The sequence below is a fragment of the Microplitis mediator genome, chromosome 2, assembly GCF_029852145.1.
Source record: "Microplitis mediator isolate UGA2020A chromosome 2, iyMicMedi2.1, whole genome shotgun sequence".
Classification (NCBI taxonomy): Eukaryota; Metazoa; Arthropoda; class Insecta; order Hymenoptera; family Braconidae; genus Microplitis; species Microplitis mediator.
Window position 1 is genome coordinate 15792749 of NC_079970.1, and position 18876 is coordinate 15811624.

An 18876-nucleotide genomic window follows, 5' to 3' on the forward strand; every position below is an offset into this window, starting at 1 on the left:
TAAGGCGGTTGTTAATATTAATATTAACAGCTCAAGCTTTAACGATATTATTTATTCGTCATCTAGAACAATATTTTCCGTATAATTTTTGAAAAAAAAAATAGTCGATTTTTTTGAATCAGTTTATTATATATATAAATTTTGTTGAATTGTTTTTTTTTTTATATTCAAAATTCAAGTTTATAGAAAAGCATCAAATAACTTTAACTTAAACATTTTTTATCAGCGTCACTGTTTAAGATAAATATTTTATCTATTCAAAGGTAATGATGGCTAAATTACAACCACTTTGTGCAATTGAATGCGCAGTATATTAATCTCTGCTATCCTTCAATGAATGTATATAATATGAGCCATCGTATAAAAGTATCAGTCGTATATGATTCGTTGTATTGTAATGTAAATGTTATTTTACTCAGTAACTTGGGGTAAATAGATTAAATAAATTTTATTCTTGGAAAAAACAATTATATATATTCATTTAGTGACATACAAACAATATTTATTTCTAGTAAAAATTTGTAATTTAATATTTTTATGAAGTATTTTTAATTATTAATAACATATAGTTTTTAGATGGTGAGTATTCCATGTTTCAAGTAAATATGACATTGTTATAGCTAGGGTAATTGAGTGATTTATTGACTCAAGTGAATATTGCAACTGATTTATAAAATTTATTTGAATTAACTAGATATACGTTTAGTTCAGCAAATGTAGAGTAGATTCAAGAAATCGTCTATTAAGAAAGTGCATTTGCAGTTGAACCTCGTTATAAAACGAATTGTTGCCTTGATTGCATACAGACATCTTACCAGTGTGAGTAAATACTGATTGTCTGATAATAAGGTTCAACTGAACTTGAATTATGAGATTATTTTTCACAGTCCGATGCAATAAAGGCAAATATTCCTACACAATATATAATGGAAATATAAGAAAGCGATTATAGAATCAATATAAATTAAATTATAATAATTTTGTTAGATTTAATTTGGATTATGTAAAATATATTATTAAGAAATTTAAATTTCAATTGCAAAACAAAATCGAATACGAAAACTGTACAATATATATAGTAATTTTTTTTTTTTTTTTTTTTTTTTTTTTATAGTAAGTCCGGAAATAATCGGATTTTTATAATAACCGAAAATTGAAATAAGATTGTTGCTGGATGGTTTCATTCCATATTTCCTGCTAATAATTGCTTAAATACAGTTGATATTAAATTGAAAAAATTTTATTTGTTTAAAACTATGAATTGAAAGATTGAAAAAAAAATTTTATCTCACTTCGGTTTTGTTTTAAAACCTTTGAATTTAATAACGTACCCATAATTATTTTTTTTGCTGATTTTACAAGTTGTAACAAGAAATTAATCAAATAAGAAATGAAATTTTTATTATTAAAAATAAAAAAAAGCTTTTGTTTTTTTAATTTTTTATTTAGTTAATTGATTCGAAAAAATGGCTCTACCATTGACTGAAAAAAAAATACGGCCAGTAGTAAATGATGAAATTGTTCGCAAATTGGTTGAAAAATTGTATGGCTTTAAAGTAAAAAGTATTCAGGAATTAAATAGTTATGATGACAAAAATTATCGCATTATTTGCTACCCAGAATTTGAAAATATTTACGTGAAAAATATTGCTAATGAAGGATATGTTTTAAAAATAATTAATTCATTAGACTCTCAAGATCAAGCTTCTATCGAAGGACAAAATGAAATGATGCTGTATCTAAATAAATGTAACATATCATGTTCTGTACCGATTCCAAATTTATGTGGTTCTTACTACTCTTTAGAAAAACTAAGAAGTAAAGATACTACAGAACATATTGTAAGTAATATTTTTAAAAATATATCGTTTTTTTTTTTTTTTTTTAATCGAAACTAATCTATATATAAATTATTTTTAGGTCCGCTTATTGATTTTTTGTCCTGGAGAAATATTATACAATGCTAAAGTTTCGCCAGAGTTACTTTTTGATGTTGGATATTTCATTACTGTTTTAAATGAAGCACTTAGCAAATTTTATCATTATTCTTATCAAAATCGTAATCACTTATGGACTCTTCTTGCCTTACCACGCTTACATGATTATCTATTTGTTATTAAAAATGAGAATGATAAATTATTAATTAAAGATGTAATCAAAAGTTTTGAAACAAGCATCGTCAATAATCTTGATCAATTCGATAAAGGAATAATTCACGGTGATTTAAATGAACAGAATATATTAATTAATTCTGAGCACAATAAAATAATTGGTATTATCGATTTTGGTGATACTCAGTATTCATGTTTGATCTTCGAATTATCAATTGCTGTATGTTACATGATAGTGCAAGCATGTGATATTACAGCAGGTAAATATGTTATTAAAGGATATACAAGTAAAAATAAATTATCAAATTATGAAAAAAAAATTTTGAAAATTGCTGTTTGCGCGCGAATATGTCAGAGTTTAGTTTTAGGTATTCATTCACATTTGGATGAACCGGATAACAATTACTTGATTGTAACACAAAAATCCGGATGGAATATTCTTCGGGAACTTTGGCCAATGAAGGACGATGATATTATTAAAATGTGGGATCTTTGAATTAAAATTTTTTTTTTTTTTTTTTTCAAATAACTTTTATATGTTTATTAGCAAGTCATTTTTAAATGACTTTTAATTTACCAATTGTGCAGTGATATATATATATATATATCAGAGGATTAAAAAAAAATTTTTTTTTTCTCTTCCTCTTTTCCGACAAAGAGTAGTAAGTCATTGATACAAAAACAATTATATTTAAATAATATTATATGTCACATAAATGTTTTGGGAGCATGTATTAAGTTATAACTCGATTCAAATTGAACAAAAAAAATTATCCTAATAAGTATGATTTTGTAGAGAACAACATCAATTACATGATCAAATTTTATTTTTCAAATAGCTGTTACTTCGAGTAGATTTTTTAAAATTTATAACTTAAATAAAGTCATACAATAAACAATGTCAAATAAATTTAATTTTATATTTATAAAACAGGAAATTGACTATTAATTCCGCTAATATTCTCTGTGAGTTCTAAGGCTTCATTTTAGGTAACAGCTTTTCTATGTCGAAGACTAATGATTTTATGGGAATGAAAAAAGTTAATTGATGATTTTTAAATCACCCTTATATATGGGTCATTCCACCAAATAAAATTATTTTTATGGGGCGACCCTCGTCGATTTGGTTCAAACTTTGTGGAGTCGTTCTATATATTAAAAAGAAAAATTCTCTAAAAATTTGAGCCTTTTATATGCAGCTGTTTCAAAGTTATGATTTTTTGAATTTTTTAAAAATTTTTGTTTTCAACTTTTTTATTAATTTTTTTGAAGGAAAAAATTTTCTTAAAAAAATGAGCACATAACAGTTTTTGGTAGGAAAAATTCTCAGCTTTTCAATAAAAATATCCATTTTTTATTTTATGTTACAGAAGACCTTTAAAAATTCGATTAAGACGAAAAAACGATTTTTATGACTGTGCGGCGCTTGATACATCTAATTCGATATTTTTTTCTGAAAGCTGAGACTTTTTCCAACAAAATATGTAATTTTCACGATGTGCATATTTTTTGTTTGAACAAAATCAATAATTATTTAAATGCAAGTCATTGATTTTATAGTTTTAACAAACTGTAATAGTTCATTGTGTGGCAAGAGATGAAACTAAACGATGTCAGACGAGAGTAAAGTAGGCTGCCCGAGCCGTAGGCAAAAGCTGACAATAACTGCAATCTGAAGTCGTGTTTCATCTAGCGTTACACACTATTTTTTTCATTACCTGCATTAAAAATTATTATTAGTGTCAGCAGCCAGTTAAAATCAAATTATATTAAGACCAATGGTGTGATCAACCATTAGTGTACGCCTAACTTATGATTTGCAATTTATAATTAAACAGAAACCACAAATACTATTTATTATGCACACAAATGTTTATAAAACTTGATTACAAAGTCAGAACTGTCATTAACGCAGATGACATCAATAGTTTGAAATCACTATTAAACAAAACTCAAGAATCAAAGTTCAAATTACTGATTCCTAGACTTGAACCATTGATGCTGGTATCATGAAAAATAGTTTTATAATTTTTGTTTTTAGAGCTTTACTGCAGATACATACCTGAAAACATATCCTCACACCACAAAATTTATACATCCGGATATTCAAAATTCTACCAGCGTTGATTTCTCTGTTATAACCAACCCTTATTAGAAGAAACGACTTAAAACGATTGGAAAAAAAATTTTAAATACTTTTTAATGCTTTTGAATACTTTGAATACTTTTGAATCACCCTTTTTATGGGCATTTAACATTACAAATCGTTTCGAATCGTTTCGTTTAATCAGGGAATGATGACTTTTTAAAGAATATAAATGTTTTAGACGTACGATACTTGGAGTCAAAAACGGTGAAAGAAACACAAGCAGTGCACCCTATCTCACCTATTGTTGATAGCTTAGGATATATGTGTTGAAAGTGTATCCTAACATCCTCAAACCAAATAAGAATTAACGTTTTTTAATCATAGAGAGTTTATATTGTATTTAATTTTGTTCAAAAAAAACAAATATGCACATCGTGAAAAATACATATTTTGTGGGAAAAAGTCTCAGCTTTCAGAAAGAAATATCAAATTAGATGTATCAAGCGCCGCACAGTCATAAAAATCGTTTTTTCGTCTTTAATCGAATATTAAAAAGTCTTCTGTAACATAAAATAAAAAATGGATATTTTTATTGAAAAGCTGAGAATTTTTCCTACGAAAAACTGTTATGTGCTCATTTTTTTAAGAAAATTTTTTCCTTCAAAAAAATTAATGAAAAAGTTGAAAACAAAAATTTTCAAAAAATTCAAAAAATCATAACTTTGAAACAGCTGCATATAAAAGGCTCAAATTTTCAGAGAATTTTTTTTTTTAATATATAAAACGACTCCACAAAGTTTGAACCAAATCGACGAGGGTCGCCCCGTAAAAATAATTTTATTTGGTAGAATGACCCATATATGTACTTTTTTCATTAGCAGACAGTTACATTTATGTACATAAAGATGTAGTGATTTTTAAATTACGGAGTTTCACTGTATAAATTAACAATATTAATCTATATTTACTTATATTCTTAAATATTCATTTCACATATAAGCATTGTATTATATACAGTAAATATAAATTATCTATAATCAACTATTTTTTTAGGGAAACACAATTATTATATTTTTATAAATGTTTCAATCATCTGTTATGAAAACAATAGAAAATATGTTATTCTATGTTTTAAATATAACTTAAATAAAGAAATTTATCAATTTAATTCTTATAATCAATATGTAATCTAAAAAAAAAACGATGTAAAAAATTTATTTAATAAAACTAAAAATATTATATTACATTACTTATTTTATTTATTGCTTAGAAACTATTAATCCTTGAGGGTTTTTAGTAGGCATGTAATAATTCATTTAGTATTTCTTTTTGTTTCTTTTGTTTATTTCTTATGCTTAACTTAATATTTATTAACTCAATAATTTTAAGTAGTTAAATACTTTAAAGTGGATTCAATAAATTAAAAAAAAATTTTATAAAGAAGACCAATCCGAACATTAATATAATCAAATTCGTACTTCCGGAATGTCGTCTTGAAATAAATTTTTTATTATATGCAGTTACTGAGAAATTTTATTTAACTAATGCCCTGCAATAATACTATTTCAAGTTATTGATATTTGTAATATCGAATTTTTTTCAGTCTTAAAAAAAACATTTTTTTTTTTATTAATAAAATGAAAACTATGAAATAAAATAACCAACAGTAATTTAAATTAATGAGCATTAAATATTAATTAATCAATAATAAATAGTTTTTTTTCCTTTTTTTTTTTTTTATTTAATATTGAAATTTCATTAAATATCCAATTCATAGTCCTTTAAGGATTAACTATCCCCCAAAAAAAAAAATTTATGGAAAAAATATATGTTAAAATACACTTATCCAAAAAAAAACGAACAAAAAAATTTTATAAATTTTTTAGTGATTTTTGGAAAACTGTATTTTCGTGAAAAATGATCGTATCGAAAAAATAAAAAAAGCAAATTAAAGCTTGAAATCTCTAGTTTAAAGATCCTCCAGCAAAATATTTTTTCGAGCCACGGTTTTTGCGGAATCATAAGAAAAAGGTCGAGACAAAATTTTTCTAAATTTTTTGGTTTTGTTTTTAAGATCTACGGGGCCGAAAAAAATTTAAAAAAAAAAACTAATTCATGGCTCGCTTAGGAAATTTATTCAGCTACAATTTGCTTTTTTTTGTTTCTCTTTACGTCAATTTGCTGCTGAGATATCAGCCATCAAATGAAAAAGGATCCTTTTGTCTTTGATTATTGATATCTCAGATAAAATTTTTTTTCATCCGTGATATCCATTTGAAAAACCCTTAAAAAATGGCCATTTTCTGGTTTTTTAGTCGACTCATCGCTACTCTGCAAATATTGATAAAAAAAAATAATGCTGCCAGGTAATTTTACAGCTTAATGTACACTCAAAAACCCTGAAAATATTCAGATTGATCCATTGAACCGTTGGTCTGGTCCGATTGCTCAAAGTTTTGCAAAACAATTAAAGGAACAAGTTTTGTTCCTTAAATTGTCTAATCGTCATCAAAATGAAAAAAATCAATTTTTTTCAGATTTTCTTTCATTTTTGTGATAGTTATTCAGTAAATGTAAGGTAAAGAGAAAAAAAGAAATTTTTCCGAAAAACGAGATAAAACAAGAATTTTTTTCCTTTTTTTTTTTTTACGTTTTATTCAGTTTCTTTTTTTCGTTTTTCGGAAAAATTTCTTTTTTTCTCTTTACCTTACATTTACTGAATAACTATCACAAAAATGAAAGAAAATCTGAAAAAAATTGATTTTTTTCATTTTGATGACGATTAGACAATTTAAGGAACAAAACTTGTTCCTTTAATTGTTTTGCAAAACTTTGAGCAATCGGACCAGACCAACGGTTCAATGGATCAATCTGAATATTTTCAGGGTTTTTGAGTGTACATTAAGCTGTAAAATTACCTGGCAGCATTATTTTTTTTTATCAATATTTGCAGAGTAGCGATGAGTCGACTAAAAAACCAGAAAATGGCCATTTTTTAAGGGTTTTTCAAATGGATATCACGGATGAAAAAAAATTTTATCTGAGATATCAATAATCAAAGACAAAAGGATCCTTTTTCATTTGATGGCTGATATCTCAGCAGCAAATTGACGTAAAGAGAAACAAAAAAAAGCAAATTGTAGCTGAATAAATTTCCTAAGCGAGCCATGAATTAGTTTTTTTTTTTAAATTTTTTTCGGCCCCGTAGATCTTAAAAACAAAACCAAAAAATTTAGAAAAATTTTGTCTCGACCTTTTTCTTATGATTCCGCAAAAACCGTGGCTCGAAAAAATATTTTGCTGGAGGATCTTTAAACTAGAGATTTCAAGCTTTAATTTGCTTTTTTTATTTTTTCGATACGATCATTTTTCACGAAAATACAGCTTTCCAAAAATCACTAAAAAATTTATAAAATTTTTTTGTTCCTTTTTTTTTTGGATCAGTGTATAAAAAAAATAGATTTTTCATATAAAAAAATACATAGAAAATATATAAATATATATAAAATAGATTTTTAATAGCTAACTTTTGGCCGATTTTCGTATATATTTTATATATTTTAAATATATATCTTAGAAAATATATAAAATACGTATAAAAACATAAAAAAAATATATTTCAAATATATAAAAAACATTTTTATTTTAACTAACAACCTAGGAAAAAAATATATAAAATTAAGATAAAAAATATATTTTTTATACATATTTTATATATATTTATATATTTTTTGTGTATTTTTTTATATGAAAAATATATTTTTTTTATATTTTAACATATTTTTTTTTTATAACTTTTTTCATGGGGGATAGTTAATATTATATTAACTATAATTATAATTAATTAATTAAGTACCCTTTAATTTATTTTTTTTTTTGAACTTTAACAATATTTTCTTAAACTCTTTTCTGATAACCTTCTTCCTTTCATTTTCAAAAAATAAATAATGTAAGGAAGAAGGATCAGTCCTTATTTTGTAGAGAAAACATGAGGTAAATTCACTTTTTTAAAGGTATAAGTGCCATTTCTAAAGTGTGCGTAAAATAAATTTTTATCTAAAAACTGACCGGTTTTGGTCATTTATTTATATATTAATTTGTTATTTATTATATCAATAATCTGGCATTTTTGACTGTTGTTTTTCATCATTGACTATTATTGATTGATTATTCATTTTAAATAATTATCTAATTACCGTCATTTTTGACATTTATAATAATTAATTGTTTTTTTTTTTTTTTTTTTTTCGGGCTTAGCGACAAGATTTGCAGCATTGTTTTCGATAAAGCGGTACTTGGCACATATTCATCATCTTAACCCTATTACAAAGCGGCGAATGGTCTTCGCAATCTCCTAAATAACAAAGAAATAATAAATCAGCATTTGAATAAAATTTTTAATAATACGTAATGCTTTCATAAAAAATTTATATATCATTATTTTTAAAATTACCAGGAACTCGAGGACATGGAGAACCTTTGCAAATTTTCATAACAGGAGGTCTAGATATATCGCGGCAGGCGTTACCTGCAGGCTTTTTCGTTCCAAACCATACACATTGTAAAATTCTATATTTAATGCCATCTTCCTCGCAGGATGCTGTACACTAGATGGAATGTAAAATTTTGTTTCGTATTTATTATTAAATCCATTATAGTTTTTTTGATATTTTTTTTTATCACTATTGTTATTATTATATTTTTTCTTTTCGTTGTACCTCTGACCATTCCCCTACTCTCCACACTCCTTTACAAGCGTCATTATAACATTCCTGTCGTTGCGGTGGTCTTATCGAGTCGTCACATTTATCTGCATCAAGAATAGTCACGTTCGTTGTACCATTGACAGTGTCTTTAATTAAATGACAGTTTACATCTCTCCTTTGCATTGCTGAAAAAAAAACAATGCGATTTAACATTCGGAAGTTTTCTAATCATAAAAAATAAATTTTAACAAAATTATAATAGAGGAAATGAATTTTCAGAATTTTATTTAAAATGAGACAAGTATCAAATTTATATAGATAATATCTTTTGAGTTATTATGTCATTCGATAAATAATAGATCTAAAATAAATTTTCATTTTGATCATTCTTGACAAGTAATGTAAGCCAAAGTTATTGATTTATAAGATGTTATGATGATAGGTTTAAATATTTATTAAATTTTCAGTTCCTTTCAACAAAACGTATTTTAAAAATATCGGTTTTTATAAAAATGTAAAATTTATATCCAACTTATAATAAGCTGAATATGTACATTGAGCAGAATAGAGATTATTTAATTAAAAAGTATGTAATCTCTTGACTTAAGAATTATCTTAAATAATCATTTTAATCGATGATGAATGACAACTCTTCTTTAACACGGATTTTTTATAAAAAGCTATTACTGTTAAATTTTATAATTGAAAAATTAAAACCGTTTACAGATAAAAAAAAAATTGATTATTATATCATTTACTATTTAAAACTTGTTTAAAAACCTACTAAAAAAATAATAAAGTGAATCGAGTCAATGACAATAAAGTAACTTTAATGGCCCTGTTTTTAGTATTCTTTAATTGTAAAAAAGTCTAATGTTTACCAGTTTTCCAATTAAAACAACGCGATGATTCACATGGGGTCCATTCACTGGCATGCCACTGGGGACACCTTTCTGAGCCACAAGGACGAACTTTTGATGGTACTGTAAGACCAGCATCTTCACAAAGCGAAGCACCTATTACAGTTCTCGATGAAACTCGTGTGTTATTACTAGCAGGCTTTGTCGAACGAACCATACACTGTGCTCCTCTCATTTGAAATCCACCACCTCCACAAGTTTGCGAACATTTAGACCATTCAGTTGTTACCCATTCAAATACCAAATCCTCACTAGTTTCTTTGGTGAAAATATTTAAAGTATCATCAGTAGTATCATTCATGTCAAATGCCAATGCTTCCGATTGTATTAATGACTGTTTTGAATTTGTATTTCTTAGCGAATTATGAGAATGATTCTTATGTTTTGAATGACGTGTTTTTTCAGTAGTATCTTCATTACTCAAAACTTCAACTGCTCCATGATCAATATTCTCAGAATCATTTTCTCGTCCACTTTCATCACTTGAAATTTTTGACTCATTAGCATAATGATTTGATAATAATTTTTTTGTTCCATTTCTATTGAATTTTTGTTTTATTAATTCTTCTTCATATGAATCTTCTATTTGTTCCATTTCACTACCTGAATCAAACATTTTATCATCATCTTCAGGCAATTTTATTGTTAAGGTTTCAGTAGATAATTTTAAGTTATCATTAGTTATTGGTTTAATTGTTATTTGAGCATAATTATTTATTGTTTTTTCTAAATTTATTGTTGATTTATCGCCATTTGTTACCATTGGTGTAATAGTAGTAAGATGAGATTTAGAATGATTATTTTTATTTGTAGATTCTATTGAATAACTTTCATCTGTTGATAAACCAGTTTCAATAATTTTATTTTTATCAAAAGAGCGTTCAAGAAAGATCATATCGATACTTGGTGCTTCAGTTGACGTGTAAACTTTTTTGTTATTTTTTTTATTTATCAATTTAATACCTCGTTCATTTCTTAAATAATTATCGACATTGTTATTGATCTGATGTTTTTTTATATTTTTTAAAGATTCTTCAAAATAATTTGAAGTTTGTTCTGTTGTTAATCCATGCTTATTCGTTTTAAATGATTCCGATGATTTTTTTGAACTGTCCCATGCATTTATTGATAAAACAGCACTATCGAAATCGTAAGGTTCATCCTCAATAAATATTCTTTCTTCATCTGGTCCAAATTTATCGTCGGGGATAACTGAATCACGTCCAAACATTTCAAAATCATTGTCTGTACTGTCAAAATGTAAATTATTATCTTTAAGCTCTTTTGGATTTAATTCAAGAGTATTTTTTGTATGAAAATCGATTGGAGATAATTCAGGTGCCATTCGATGTTCCCGATTAAAAGATCCGCTACTTTGGAACGGCCAATAAGACTAGAATAAATAGAAATTTATTTGCTTTAATAATTGAATTTAGATTTTCTATTTAAAATTTTATTTGAAAGAATATAATTATTATTAAATAATTAATAATAATAGTAATAAATAATGATTTGTTTAAATGGTATCACCTTCAAGGTGGAGATTAGTTGACTGAAATGTGGTGTAAGTCGAGAACCACTAGAAGATGCAGTAGATTCAACAGATTCATGAAAACCCGGCTGATTTTTTAAATTCCAAATAAATTCCATCAAGCCAAAATTAATTGCAGCGATTAAATACAGACAAGAACGACATATTTTTTTAAATAATTAAAAGTTTTTAGGATAGATTTGAAAAGATTAGTTTAATTTAATTTTTGTTGGCTTTAAATATCAATATTAGTTATTATTTCATACAATTTTATTATTGGAATTATAAAAGCATATAATCCAATAATAAATTTTTAATATAGAACGATTCATTGCTGTCCTGAAGTTCATTAGTTCATTAGTTGTCATTCTGTATGGATTAGATTTGTTAAACTATTTTTCTATGACAATATACAAAGCATTTACCTCATGAATTGACGTAACTGAATACTCTCCATTTGATATCACGTCCGACGTTGGAGGACTTGGCTTTGGACGCTTGGGACGTCGGGGCTTTTTTGTCGGTTTACCTATTGAAGCTATTTCAGGACGTGATTCATGACTAAGGTCATCATTTCCAAATGAAAATGCACCTTGGTAAGCTGGTGCTGTTAATAGAGTTATAAAATTTACAATTTCATGACGGAATAAAAAATAAGTTGTATATACTAAATTAATAATTACCAGCATGATCGATTTGTAAATTTTCTCCGGAACTTGCCCCTCCTGAATCCAAATTAACATCCTGTCGATGATGTACAGTATTGCCAAAACGTAAAATTTCTTCACTACTCATTTGTTCTCTTGTTCGATGCTTCACTATTAAACGTAATTCTGCATGTGATTGTCCCGCTATAAAATTCAATATTTTATTAATTAATCCTTCATCTTATCATCAAAATTAATGATATGTTAAATTACCAATGCATGCATATGAACCGCTATCTGTGAGCCCAATATCGATTATCTTTAAAGCTCCTTTTCTGCTAATTTTATACTTTCTAGATTTGTGTAATTCTGCACGGTCTTTTGTCCAAATAATCTGCCCTCTATATACAAATAATATTTCATCAATATTATAATTGAATTAGTTGAATAATAAATAAATTAATCAATTCATCAATTTAATAACATACTTGCTGAATTTTTTAACAGGACAACGAATTTTGACCACGGGTATGCCTTGAAACACTGTCGCAGTCCCACCGATTTTCAAATCAACTTTTTGTTCAGGGTCATTTTGGTTAAATGTTGAATTTTGACTGATTATTACTGGTTGAACATTTAATCCAATATCATGACAAGATCTTGTATTACATGGTTTTTCAGCTGATGGTTTGTTTCCTTGACATTCACGATCTGGACGGATTTGTTTATGTCCTTGAGCCATTATCTGTTCACAGATGACTTGACGTCGTTTTATACCACCACCACAGCTTTTGGAGCACTGTTTATTATTAAAATTATTTATGAAAAGAAAATTAATTTTTTATAGCCTAAAGTGATTTTTATATCTATATCTATGTTTATAATATGAAGGTACCAATAGTGTTAGAATTAAACCAAATCGAATAATTCAGTAAATTTTAATATTCGTCAGTTTTTGAATTATTTGATTCAAATATGCATATTCATTTCAAATTTTTAATATCGAACTTCAACTCACATGTGATAAATTTAAAAAAATTTATTACATCAATTTACCAATAATTAAGATTTTCATAACAATTCAATCACTATCGTATAATTCGAATTTCAAATCTAATATTAATATTTGATAATATTAATTCGTCAGTTGGAATTATTTGCACACTCTTAATATTGCTACATATACATAATTAATAATTAATGGAATTGATTGGGGAGAAATTAAAAGTGAAATCATTACTTTGTCCCATTCTCCAGGCTGCCATTTGGGTGGACAATCCCACACGTTGCAGTGCTGCCTGTCAACTGGCGGTTGCGTCTGACACATATGGTTTGGTACTACCACTGTATTCCCAGGACCTCGTGCTACCTCATGTATGCAAGTGACGTCTCGTGTTTGTATACCAATACCACAAGGACTGTTACACGGTGAAAAGTCACTATAGTTCCATCTAAAAAAAAAAAAAAAAATGTATATCTATATATATATATATATATATATATATATATATATATATTATTATTATTATTTATAAATTTAATTTATTGCTTTTCTAATGAAAAGTAAAATTATATAAAATAAAACAAACATTCACCTCGGAGTACAAGCATGGTCGTTGCACGTACGAATCCGAGACTCTGGTTTAGTTTCTTTAGTGCAAAGAAGTGGAATAACTGTTTTACCAGTGTCATCTCTAACACAATTAATAATCAAATCCTGGACTCCTGAACAAGTAAAGAAAAAATAAATATAAATATTGAAGTATAACTTTACATAAATTATTTAATTAACAATGCGGATAAAAATATTTTACCTCCAAGACAAGAAGCGGTACAGGCACTGTATCCAGCTTCCTTCCACGAATAAGTTGTTTGCCCAGAATTACCAGGAGCAACTTTAACACTTCCTTCAAACTCACTCGAGCCAGCAGATCTAAATGAATCCATCAAGTTAGATTCCTCATACCCACTATCTCCAACTGTATCAACTCTATACGAGAGACTATTTTCCATCAGTCCACACGATCGGATCATACATTTCTCAGTCTCGAGAGGTTTCGGGCCAGTACACTGACGATCTGGTAGTTTAGCTATTGTCCTACTAAATTCAAGGAATATCTTGCAATGAACTTCACGATGACGAATACCTTCACCACACGTTGCACTGCATGTAGACCATTCATCAGCGATAAATCTACAACAACAACAACATTAGTAATGATATGAACATACGATTATATATATATATATATATATATATATATATATTTTAACCACCCTACTATATATATATATATATATATATATATATATATATATATATATATATATATATAAGGGTGGTTAAAAAAAAAATTTAATTTCTTTTTTTCGCTCTTACCCCCTGAAACGTTAGTGGTTGCCGAGAAAAAAATTCTCCCAAAAAATGAGCTCTCTAGCTCAACTCTAAGAGGTCGCTATTTTAATTTTAATTTCCCATCTAATTAACATGTAAAAATTTACTTTTTCACTAAAAGTATAATTACTCGTAAGCTGCTCAATATTTTTTAAGGGGTTAGGGGTAGTCAGAATTTTCAAAAAATCGATTTTTTTTTTTTTGCATTTTCTTAAAGTATAATATTTTAAAAATATTGTGTGAAAATTTGAAGTGAATCCGACAAATTCTTTTCGAGTTATTTAACAATGACCAAAGGACGCTCGGGTGCTACGTGGCATTCGAGTGCAGGTAGCTAGAAACAGCTGCAAGCAACCGACCTTTCGGGTTTCATTGTCATGAATATCTCCCCATTTTAATGTATTTATAATTATATATATATATATATATATATATATATATATATATATATATATATATTCACAATTTGTAGGTAGTACAAGAACTGAAAAATAATTTTTGGTTGCCAGTATACCTGTAGTCGTTGCACTGATCAGTCGATAGTTTTGTGATAAATTATTTCTCAAGTGAATTAAATTATTAACCATGGGACGTGATTCTAGAAAGGTTTCAAGAGAACTTCGGAGTTCTGAAAAAATTAATAAGTCGCGTTCAGTCAAAAGAAAGAATGTTTTTAATCCGAAAACAGCCGAACGTGATGAAAGTATTCAGAGTACATCTTCTAAAAAATTAAAACAAAACACTGAAGATGATGTACCTGAAGACAGCAGTACTGAATTTCGAATAATAAATTTTATTCAGGTATTCACTGCAATTTCTGCTCTTATAAAATGTAAAAAATGTGATGGAAATGTAGTGTTTCAAACAGCAAGTACACGTGGGCTGGGATTCAAAATTGTAGTTGCATGTAATAACTGTGGAAATGAATATATTCCTTCCTGTTCTTTCGTTGGGCATTCTTATGAAATAAACAGACGTTTCATTTTTGTAATGAGAATACTAGGAATAGGATACGAAGGATTGTGCAAGTTTTGCGGCCTGATGGACATGCCGTCTTTTTTAGATAAATCTACGCATACAATTTTACTGAAACAGATTTTGAATTGTAGTAAAGCCGTCGCAGAAACCTTCATGACGAAAGCTGTGAATGAAGAAAAGCAAGCAATGCCAACAACTGAAAATGAAGATATAAATCATCTAACTGTATCGGGAGATGGAACCTGGCAAAAACGGGGATATACATCGTCATTTGGAGTTTCTTCTATAATTGGCTATTTTACTGGAAAGATTCTTGACATAAACATTAAAAGTGCATATTGTAAGCTATGTGAGTATTGGAAAAAAAAAACAAATACTGTTGAGTTCGAGGAATGGTATCAATCGCATGAAGATGTGTGTTCTGCTAATCATCAAGGGTCTTCTGGGAAAATGGAGGTGGATGCGATGGTCGAAATGTTTTCGTATTCTGAAACTAAATATGGAGTTAAGTATGCCAACTATATTGGTGATGGTGACTCCAAGACCTATTCAGGAATTATAAAATCAGATCCTTACGAAAATACAACTGTAAATAAAAAGGAATGTATAGGGCATGTCCAAAAGCGGATGGGGAGTCGATTACGTACGCTGAAGAGTAAACAAAAAGGTCTTGGTGGTCGAGGTAAGCTCACAGGAAAATTAATAGACAAACTAACTGTGTACTATGGTTTAGCAATACGCCGGCATTGTGATTCTATTGAAAATATGAAATCTGCTATAATGGCAACCTTTTATCACTACGGCTCGAGTGATGAAAAACCGAATCATGATATGTGTCCAAAAGGCGAAGAATCTTGGTGCTCTTACCAGCGCGCTGAAGCAAGAGGAGAGCTTGATACCTTTTCTCACGATTATTCTCCTTTACCTTCTGATGTTTTAAAAGCTATCAAGCCTATATACGAAGATCTTAGTAATGAAAATTTACTTTCAAGATGTGTAGGTGGATTCAATCAGAATAATAATGAAAGCTTTAACCAACTAGTATGGAAAATATGTCCAAAAACGGTAAATACTAGTTTTACTATCGTACAAATAGCTGCATACGTTGCTATGTGTATATTTAATGAGGGTATAAATTCATTATTAGTCTTGATGAATACACTAGGACTTAATTGTGGGCCTAATTCTCATCGGTATGCAGAAAGAATGGATGCTGCACGTATCAAAGTAGCAGATAAGCGCGCTAATGATAACACCCGAGAAGGTCGATTGCAACGTAGGCACCAGCAAATCGATATTTTGGAAGCTGCTATGTCGGCTGAAGAGCTATTATATGGTCCAGGAATAGATGACTCAGTGTAAGTTATTAAATAATTCTTATAATTCGACATAAATCCATAGCAAAACTTTAAATGCGTTTTTCTCAAAACTATGTTTTCTGAACTGGTGATCACTGTAACTTAAAAACTGCTCGGTAGATTTCAATAAAATTTATTGTACTTTTGAAATACATTAAAAACTCGTGCCTGATCGAAGGATTTTTTTTTTTTTCAAAAATTTCGATTTTTTTTTAACAATAAACTGTCGGTTTTTTTCTCGAAAATTTGAAAAAAATTTCCTGAGGCCGCCATTTTGTTAATTTCGAAAAAAAAAAAAAAAGCTTCGATCAGGCACAAGATTATCTATTAATAAAACTAATTTTTCTTGTCCGATTGATTTTAGATGAATCTCCAAGGACTTATGATGATCACCGCAAAGGACTTCGGGAGGAACGGGCTCTACAAAAACAGCGATAACTTTTTGAATTATTAATTTTTTTTTTTGAAATTTTCGTGAAGTCAAATCGAAACGTGTTCTAATAAAGCTATGTTTTTATTTTTGTCAAATAAAGTAATTAACTACAAAAAAAAAATTATTGAAAATCATCATTTTTTCATACCCCTGAGTACCCCTAACCCCTTAAATTTATAGAAAGATCTTCAAAGCTGATTCCTCAAGCTTTCCAAAACTCTATGAAAAGTCATAATTATCATATTTGAAACGCCAATTGAAGCTATCTGAATAGCATCGATTTTGTATTTCAAAATGAAATTGTTAATTTTCATTTTTTTTTTTTTTTGCTAACTTCAATTGGCGATAATTTTGACTCATTATAGGGTTTTGGAAAGCTTGAGGAATCAGCTTTGAAGATCTTTGTATATATTTGAAAAATATTGAGCAGCTTACGAGTAATTACACTTTTAGTAAAAAAGTAAATTTTTACATGTTAATTAGATGGGAAATTAAAATTAAAATAGCAACCTCTTAGAGTTGAGCTAGAGAGCTCATCTTTTGGGAGGATTTTTTTCTCGGCAACCACTAACGTTTCAGGGGGTAAGAGCGAAAAAAAATTTAATTTAATTACTGTAGATTTGACTTCCAGCTCTAATAACTTTCGAACAGATGGATTTATCAAAAAATGATAAGATCCTTTTTTTGTAGAGCGTTCAATTCTCTACAAAATTATTTGATGGACATTACAATGCAATTTACGGTTCATTAGTTTCAAAAATCAGAAGAAATAAAAATTTTTTTCCTCTGTTATTCTTATGGGAAATCGAAAAGTGCGATTTGCACAACCTTAATATTAATATTAAGATCTCATATTTTCGAGGGCCGATTTTGGCATCTAAACGTAAATTTTGAGTCTAATTTCGAAAAAAGAAAAATTTTTTTTTTTCAAATGCCCTAGTATAGGGGAGGGAGGGGCAAAAGGGGGTACTTAAGAAAATACCAAGTTTTCGAGGACTCAAATACGCTAAATCTTTTTTTTTTAATGATGTTCAAAGTAAATAGAAGAAATTCTCAGTTACCGTTGAAAAAAAAAATTTTTCATTTCCGCGGGCAAAGTGGGGTACCCCCCAAAAAAGATAAAAAAAAAAAATTTCTGGATTTTAAACGAATTTGATTAAGTTGAATTTTTTTGTAAGTAATTTACATGAAGAAAAATTATATTTCACATGTTTATTGGATACAAAAGAAGAAAAAAAATTTTTAATAGTTTTTATCATAAAACAAACGTCATTAATATTTTTCAACTGACAATTGATTTTTGAAAAAGTTTACCAAAACAAATTCAAAGTAACGCTTAATTATATATACAGAAGTAATTTTGGAATGTTTAAAAACCATTTAAAATATAAAATTTTTTTTTATCAAATTTTGGGGGTACCCCGTTTCGCCTACCCTACCTCCTTTTGCCCCCCCCCCCCCTTCCCCTACATATATATAGAGAGTTTTTTTGGAATAAAATATATAAATTATTAATTATTTGATGGATATTTAATCTTATCTCTATATGGTTGGAGGGATTTATGGTATAATCGCTGAAGAGGAACGGATGGACTTACGTAGCTTCCGATGGTATTGGCTGGTCAATTAATTTCTCGGGAATTGGAGGCGGTGGATAAGGCTGCATTAACGGTTGTGATATTTCATCAGAATCTAAATAATCAATTAA

At 27.9% G+C, this 18876-nt stretch overlaps 3 protein-coding genes across 8 annotated transcripts in view; 2 read left to right on the forward strand and 1 right to left on the reverse strand.

The window, feature by feature from the left end:
* Nucleotides 1-374: 374 nt before the first annotated feature.
* Nucleotides 375-5402, forward strand: LOC130664137 (hydroxylysine kinase). 3 transcript variants are annotated; one of them, XM_057463922.1, is made up of 3 exons: nucleotides 375-428; nucleotides 1690-1841; nucleotides 1921-5402. In XM_057463922.1, the coding sequence occupies exons 1-3, from the start codon at nucleotides 404-406 to the stop codon at nucleotides 2605-2607; spliced, it is 864 nt and encodes a 287-aa protein (XP_057319905.1). In that variant the 5' UTR covers nucleotides 375-403; the 3' UTR covers nucleotides 2608-5402. The 3 variants fall into 3 exon arrangements, with proteins under 3 accessions (XP_057319905.1, XP_057319902.1, XP_057319903.1); XM_057463919.1 differs by lacking the exon at nucleotides 375-428 and adding an exon at nucleotides 436-579 and having other exon boundaries at nucleotides 1450-1841; XM_057463920.1 differs by lacking the exon at nucleotides 375-428 and adding an exon at nucleotides 659-819 and having other exon boundaries at nucleotides 1450-1841.
* Nucleotides 5403-8367: 2965 nt separating this feature from the next.
* Nucleotides 8368-18876, reverse strand: part of LOC130664138 (protein madd-4) — a 328261-nt gene continuing 317752 nt past the window's right edge. The window contains exons 12-24 of one of the 2 annotated variants that reach the window (XM_057463923.1): nucleotides 18767-18860; nucleotides 13819-14198; nucleotides 13600-13729; nucleotides 13245-13455; nucleotides 12493-12803; nucleotides 12278-12405; nucleotides 12041-12208; nucleotides 11783-11964; nucleotides 11357-11446; nucleotides 9788-11219; nucleotides 8919-9091; nucleotides 8654-8807; nucleotides 8368-8554 (exon numbers count right to left, since the gene is read on the reverse strand). In XM_057463923.1, the coding sequence (XP_057319906.1) occupies nucleotides 8454-8554; nucleotides 8654-8807; nucleotides 8919-9091; nucleotides 9788-11219; nucleotides 11357-11446; nucleotides 11783-11964; nucleotides 12041-12208; nucleotides 12278-12405; nucleotides 12493-12803; nucleotides 13245-13455; nucleotides 13600-13729; nucleotides 13819-14198; nucleotides 18767-18860 (3554 nt within the window). In that variant the 3' untranslated portion in view covers nucleotides 8368-8453. The remainder of the gene's footprint in view (nucleotides 8555-8653; nucleotides 8808-8918; nucleotides 9092-9787; nucleotides 11220-11356; nucleotides 11447-11782; nucleotides 11965-12040; nucleotides 12209-12277; nucleotides 12406-12492; nucleotides 12804-13244; nucleotides 13456-13599; nucleotides 13730-13818; nucleotides 14199-18766; nucleotides 18861-18876) is intronic. The other variant, XM_057463924.1, reaches the window with a different exon arrangement.
* Nucleotides 14885-17323, forward strand: LOC130664143 (uncharacterized). Of its 3 annotated transcripts, none has more exons than XR_008989318.1 (3): nucleotides 14885-16442; nucleotides 16525-16735; nucleotides 17100-17323. XR_008989318.1 is itself a non-coding variant. In XM_057463930.1 (2 exons), exons 1-2 carry the CDS (start codon nucleotides 14985-14987, stop codon nucleotides 17101-17103), a joined length of 1755 nt encoding a protein of 584 aa, XP_057319913.1. In that variant the 5' UTR covers nucleotides 14885-14984; the 3' UTR covers nucleotides 17104-17323. The 3 variants fall into 3 exon arrangements, 1 of the variants encoding a protein (XP_057319913.1); XR_008989317.1 differs by having other exon boundaries at nucleotides 16543-16735; XM_057463930.1 differs by having other exon boundaries at nucleotides 14885-16735.

Bases quoted from the DNA above. Each gene is read 5' to 3' on its own strand.
- LOC130664137 (XM_057463919.1), top strand. From the start codon at position 1,467: ATGGCTCTACCATTGACTGAAAAAAAAATACGGCCAGTAGTAAATGAT. The intron at 1,842-1,920 runs GTAAGTAATATT...AATTATTTTTAG, and splicing joins AAGATACTACAGAACATATT to GTCCGCTTATTGATTTTTTG.
- LOC130664143 (XM_057463930.1), top strand. From the start codon at position 14,985: ATGGGACGTGATTCTAGAAAGGTTTCAAGAGAACTTCGGAGTTCTGAA.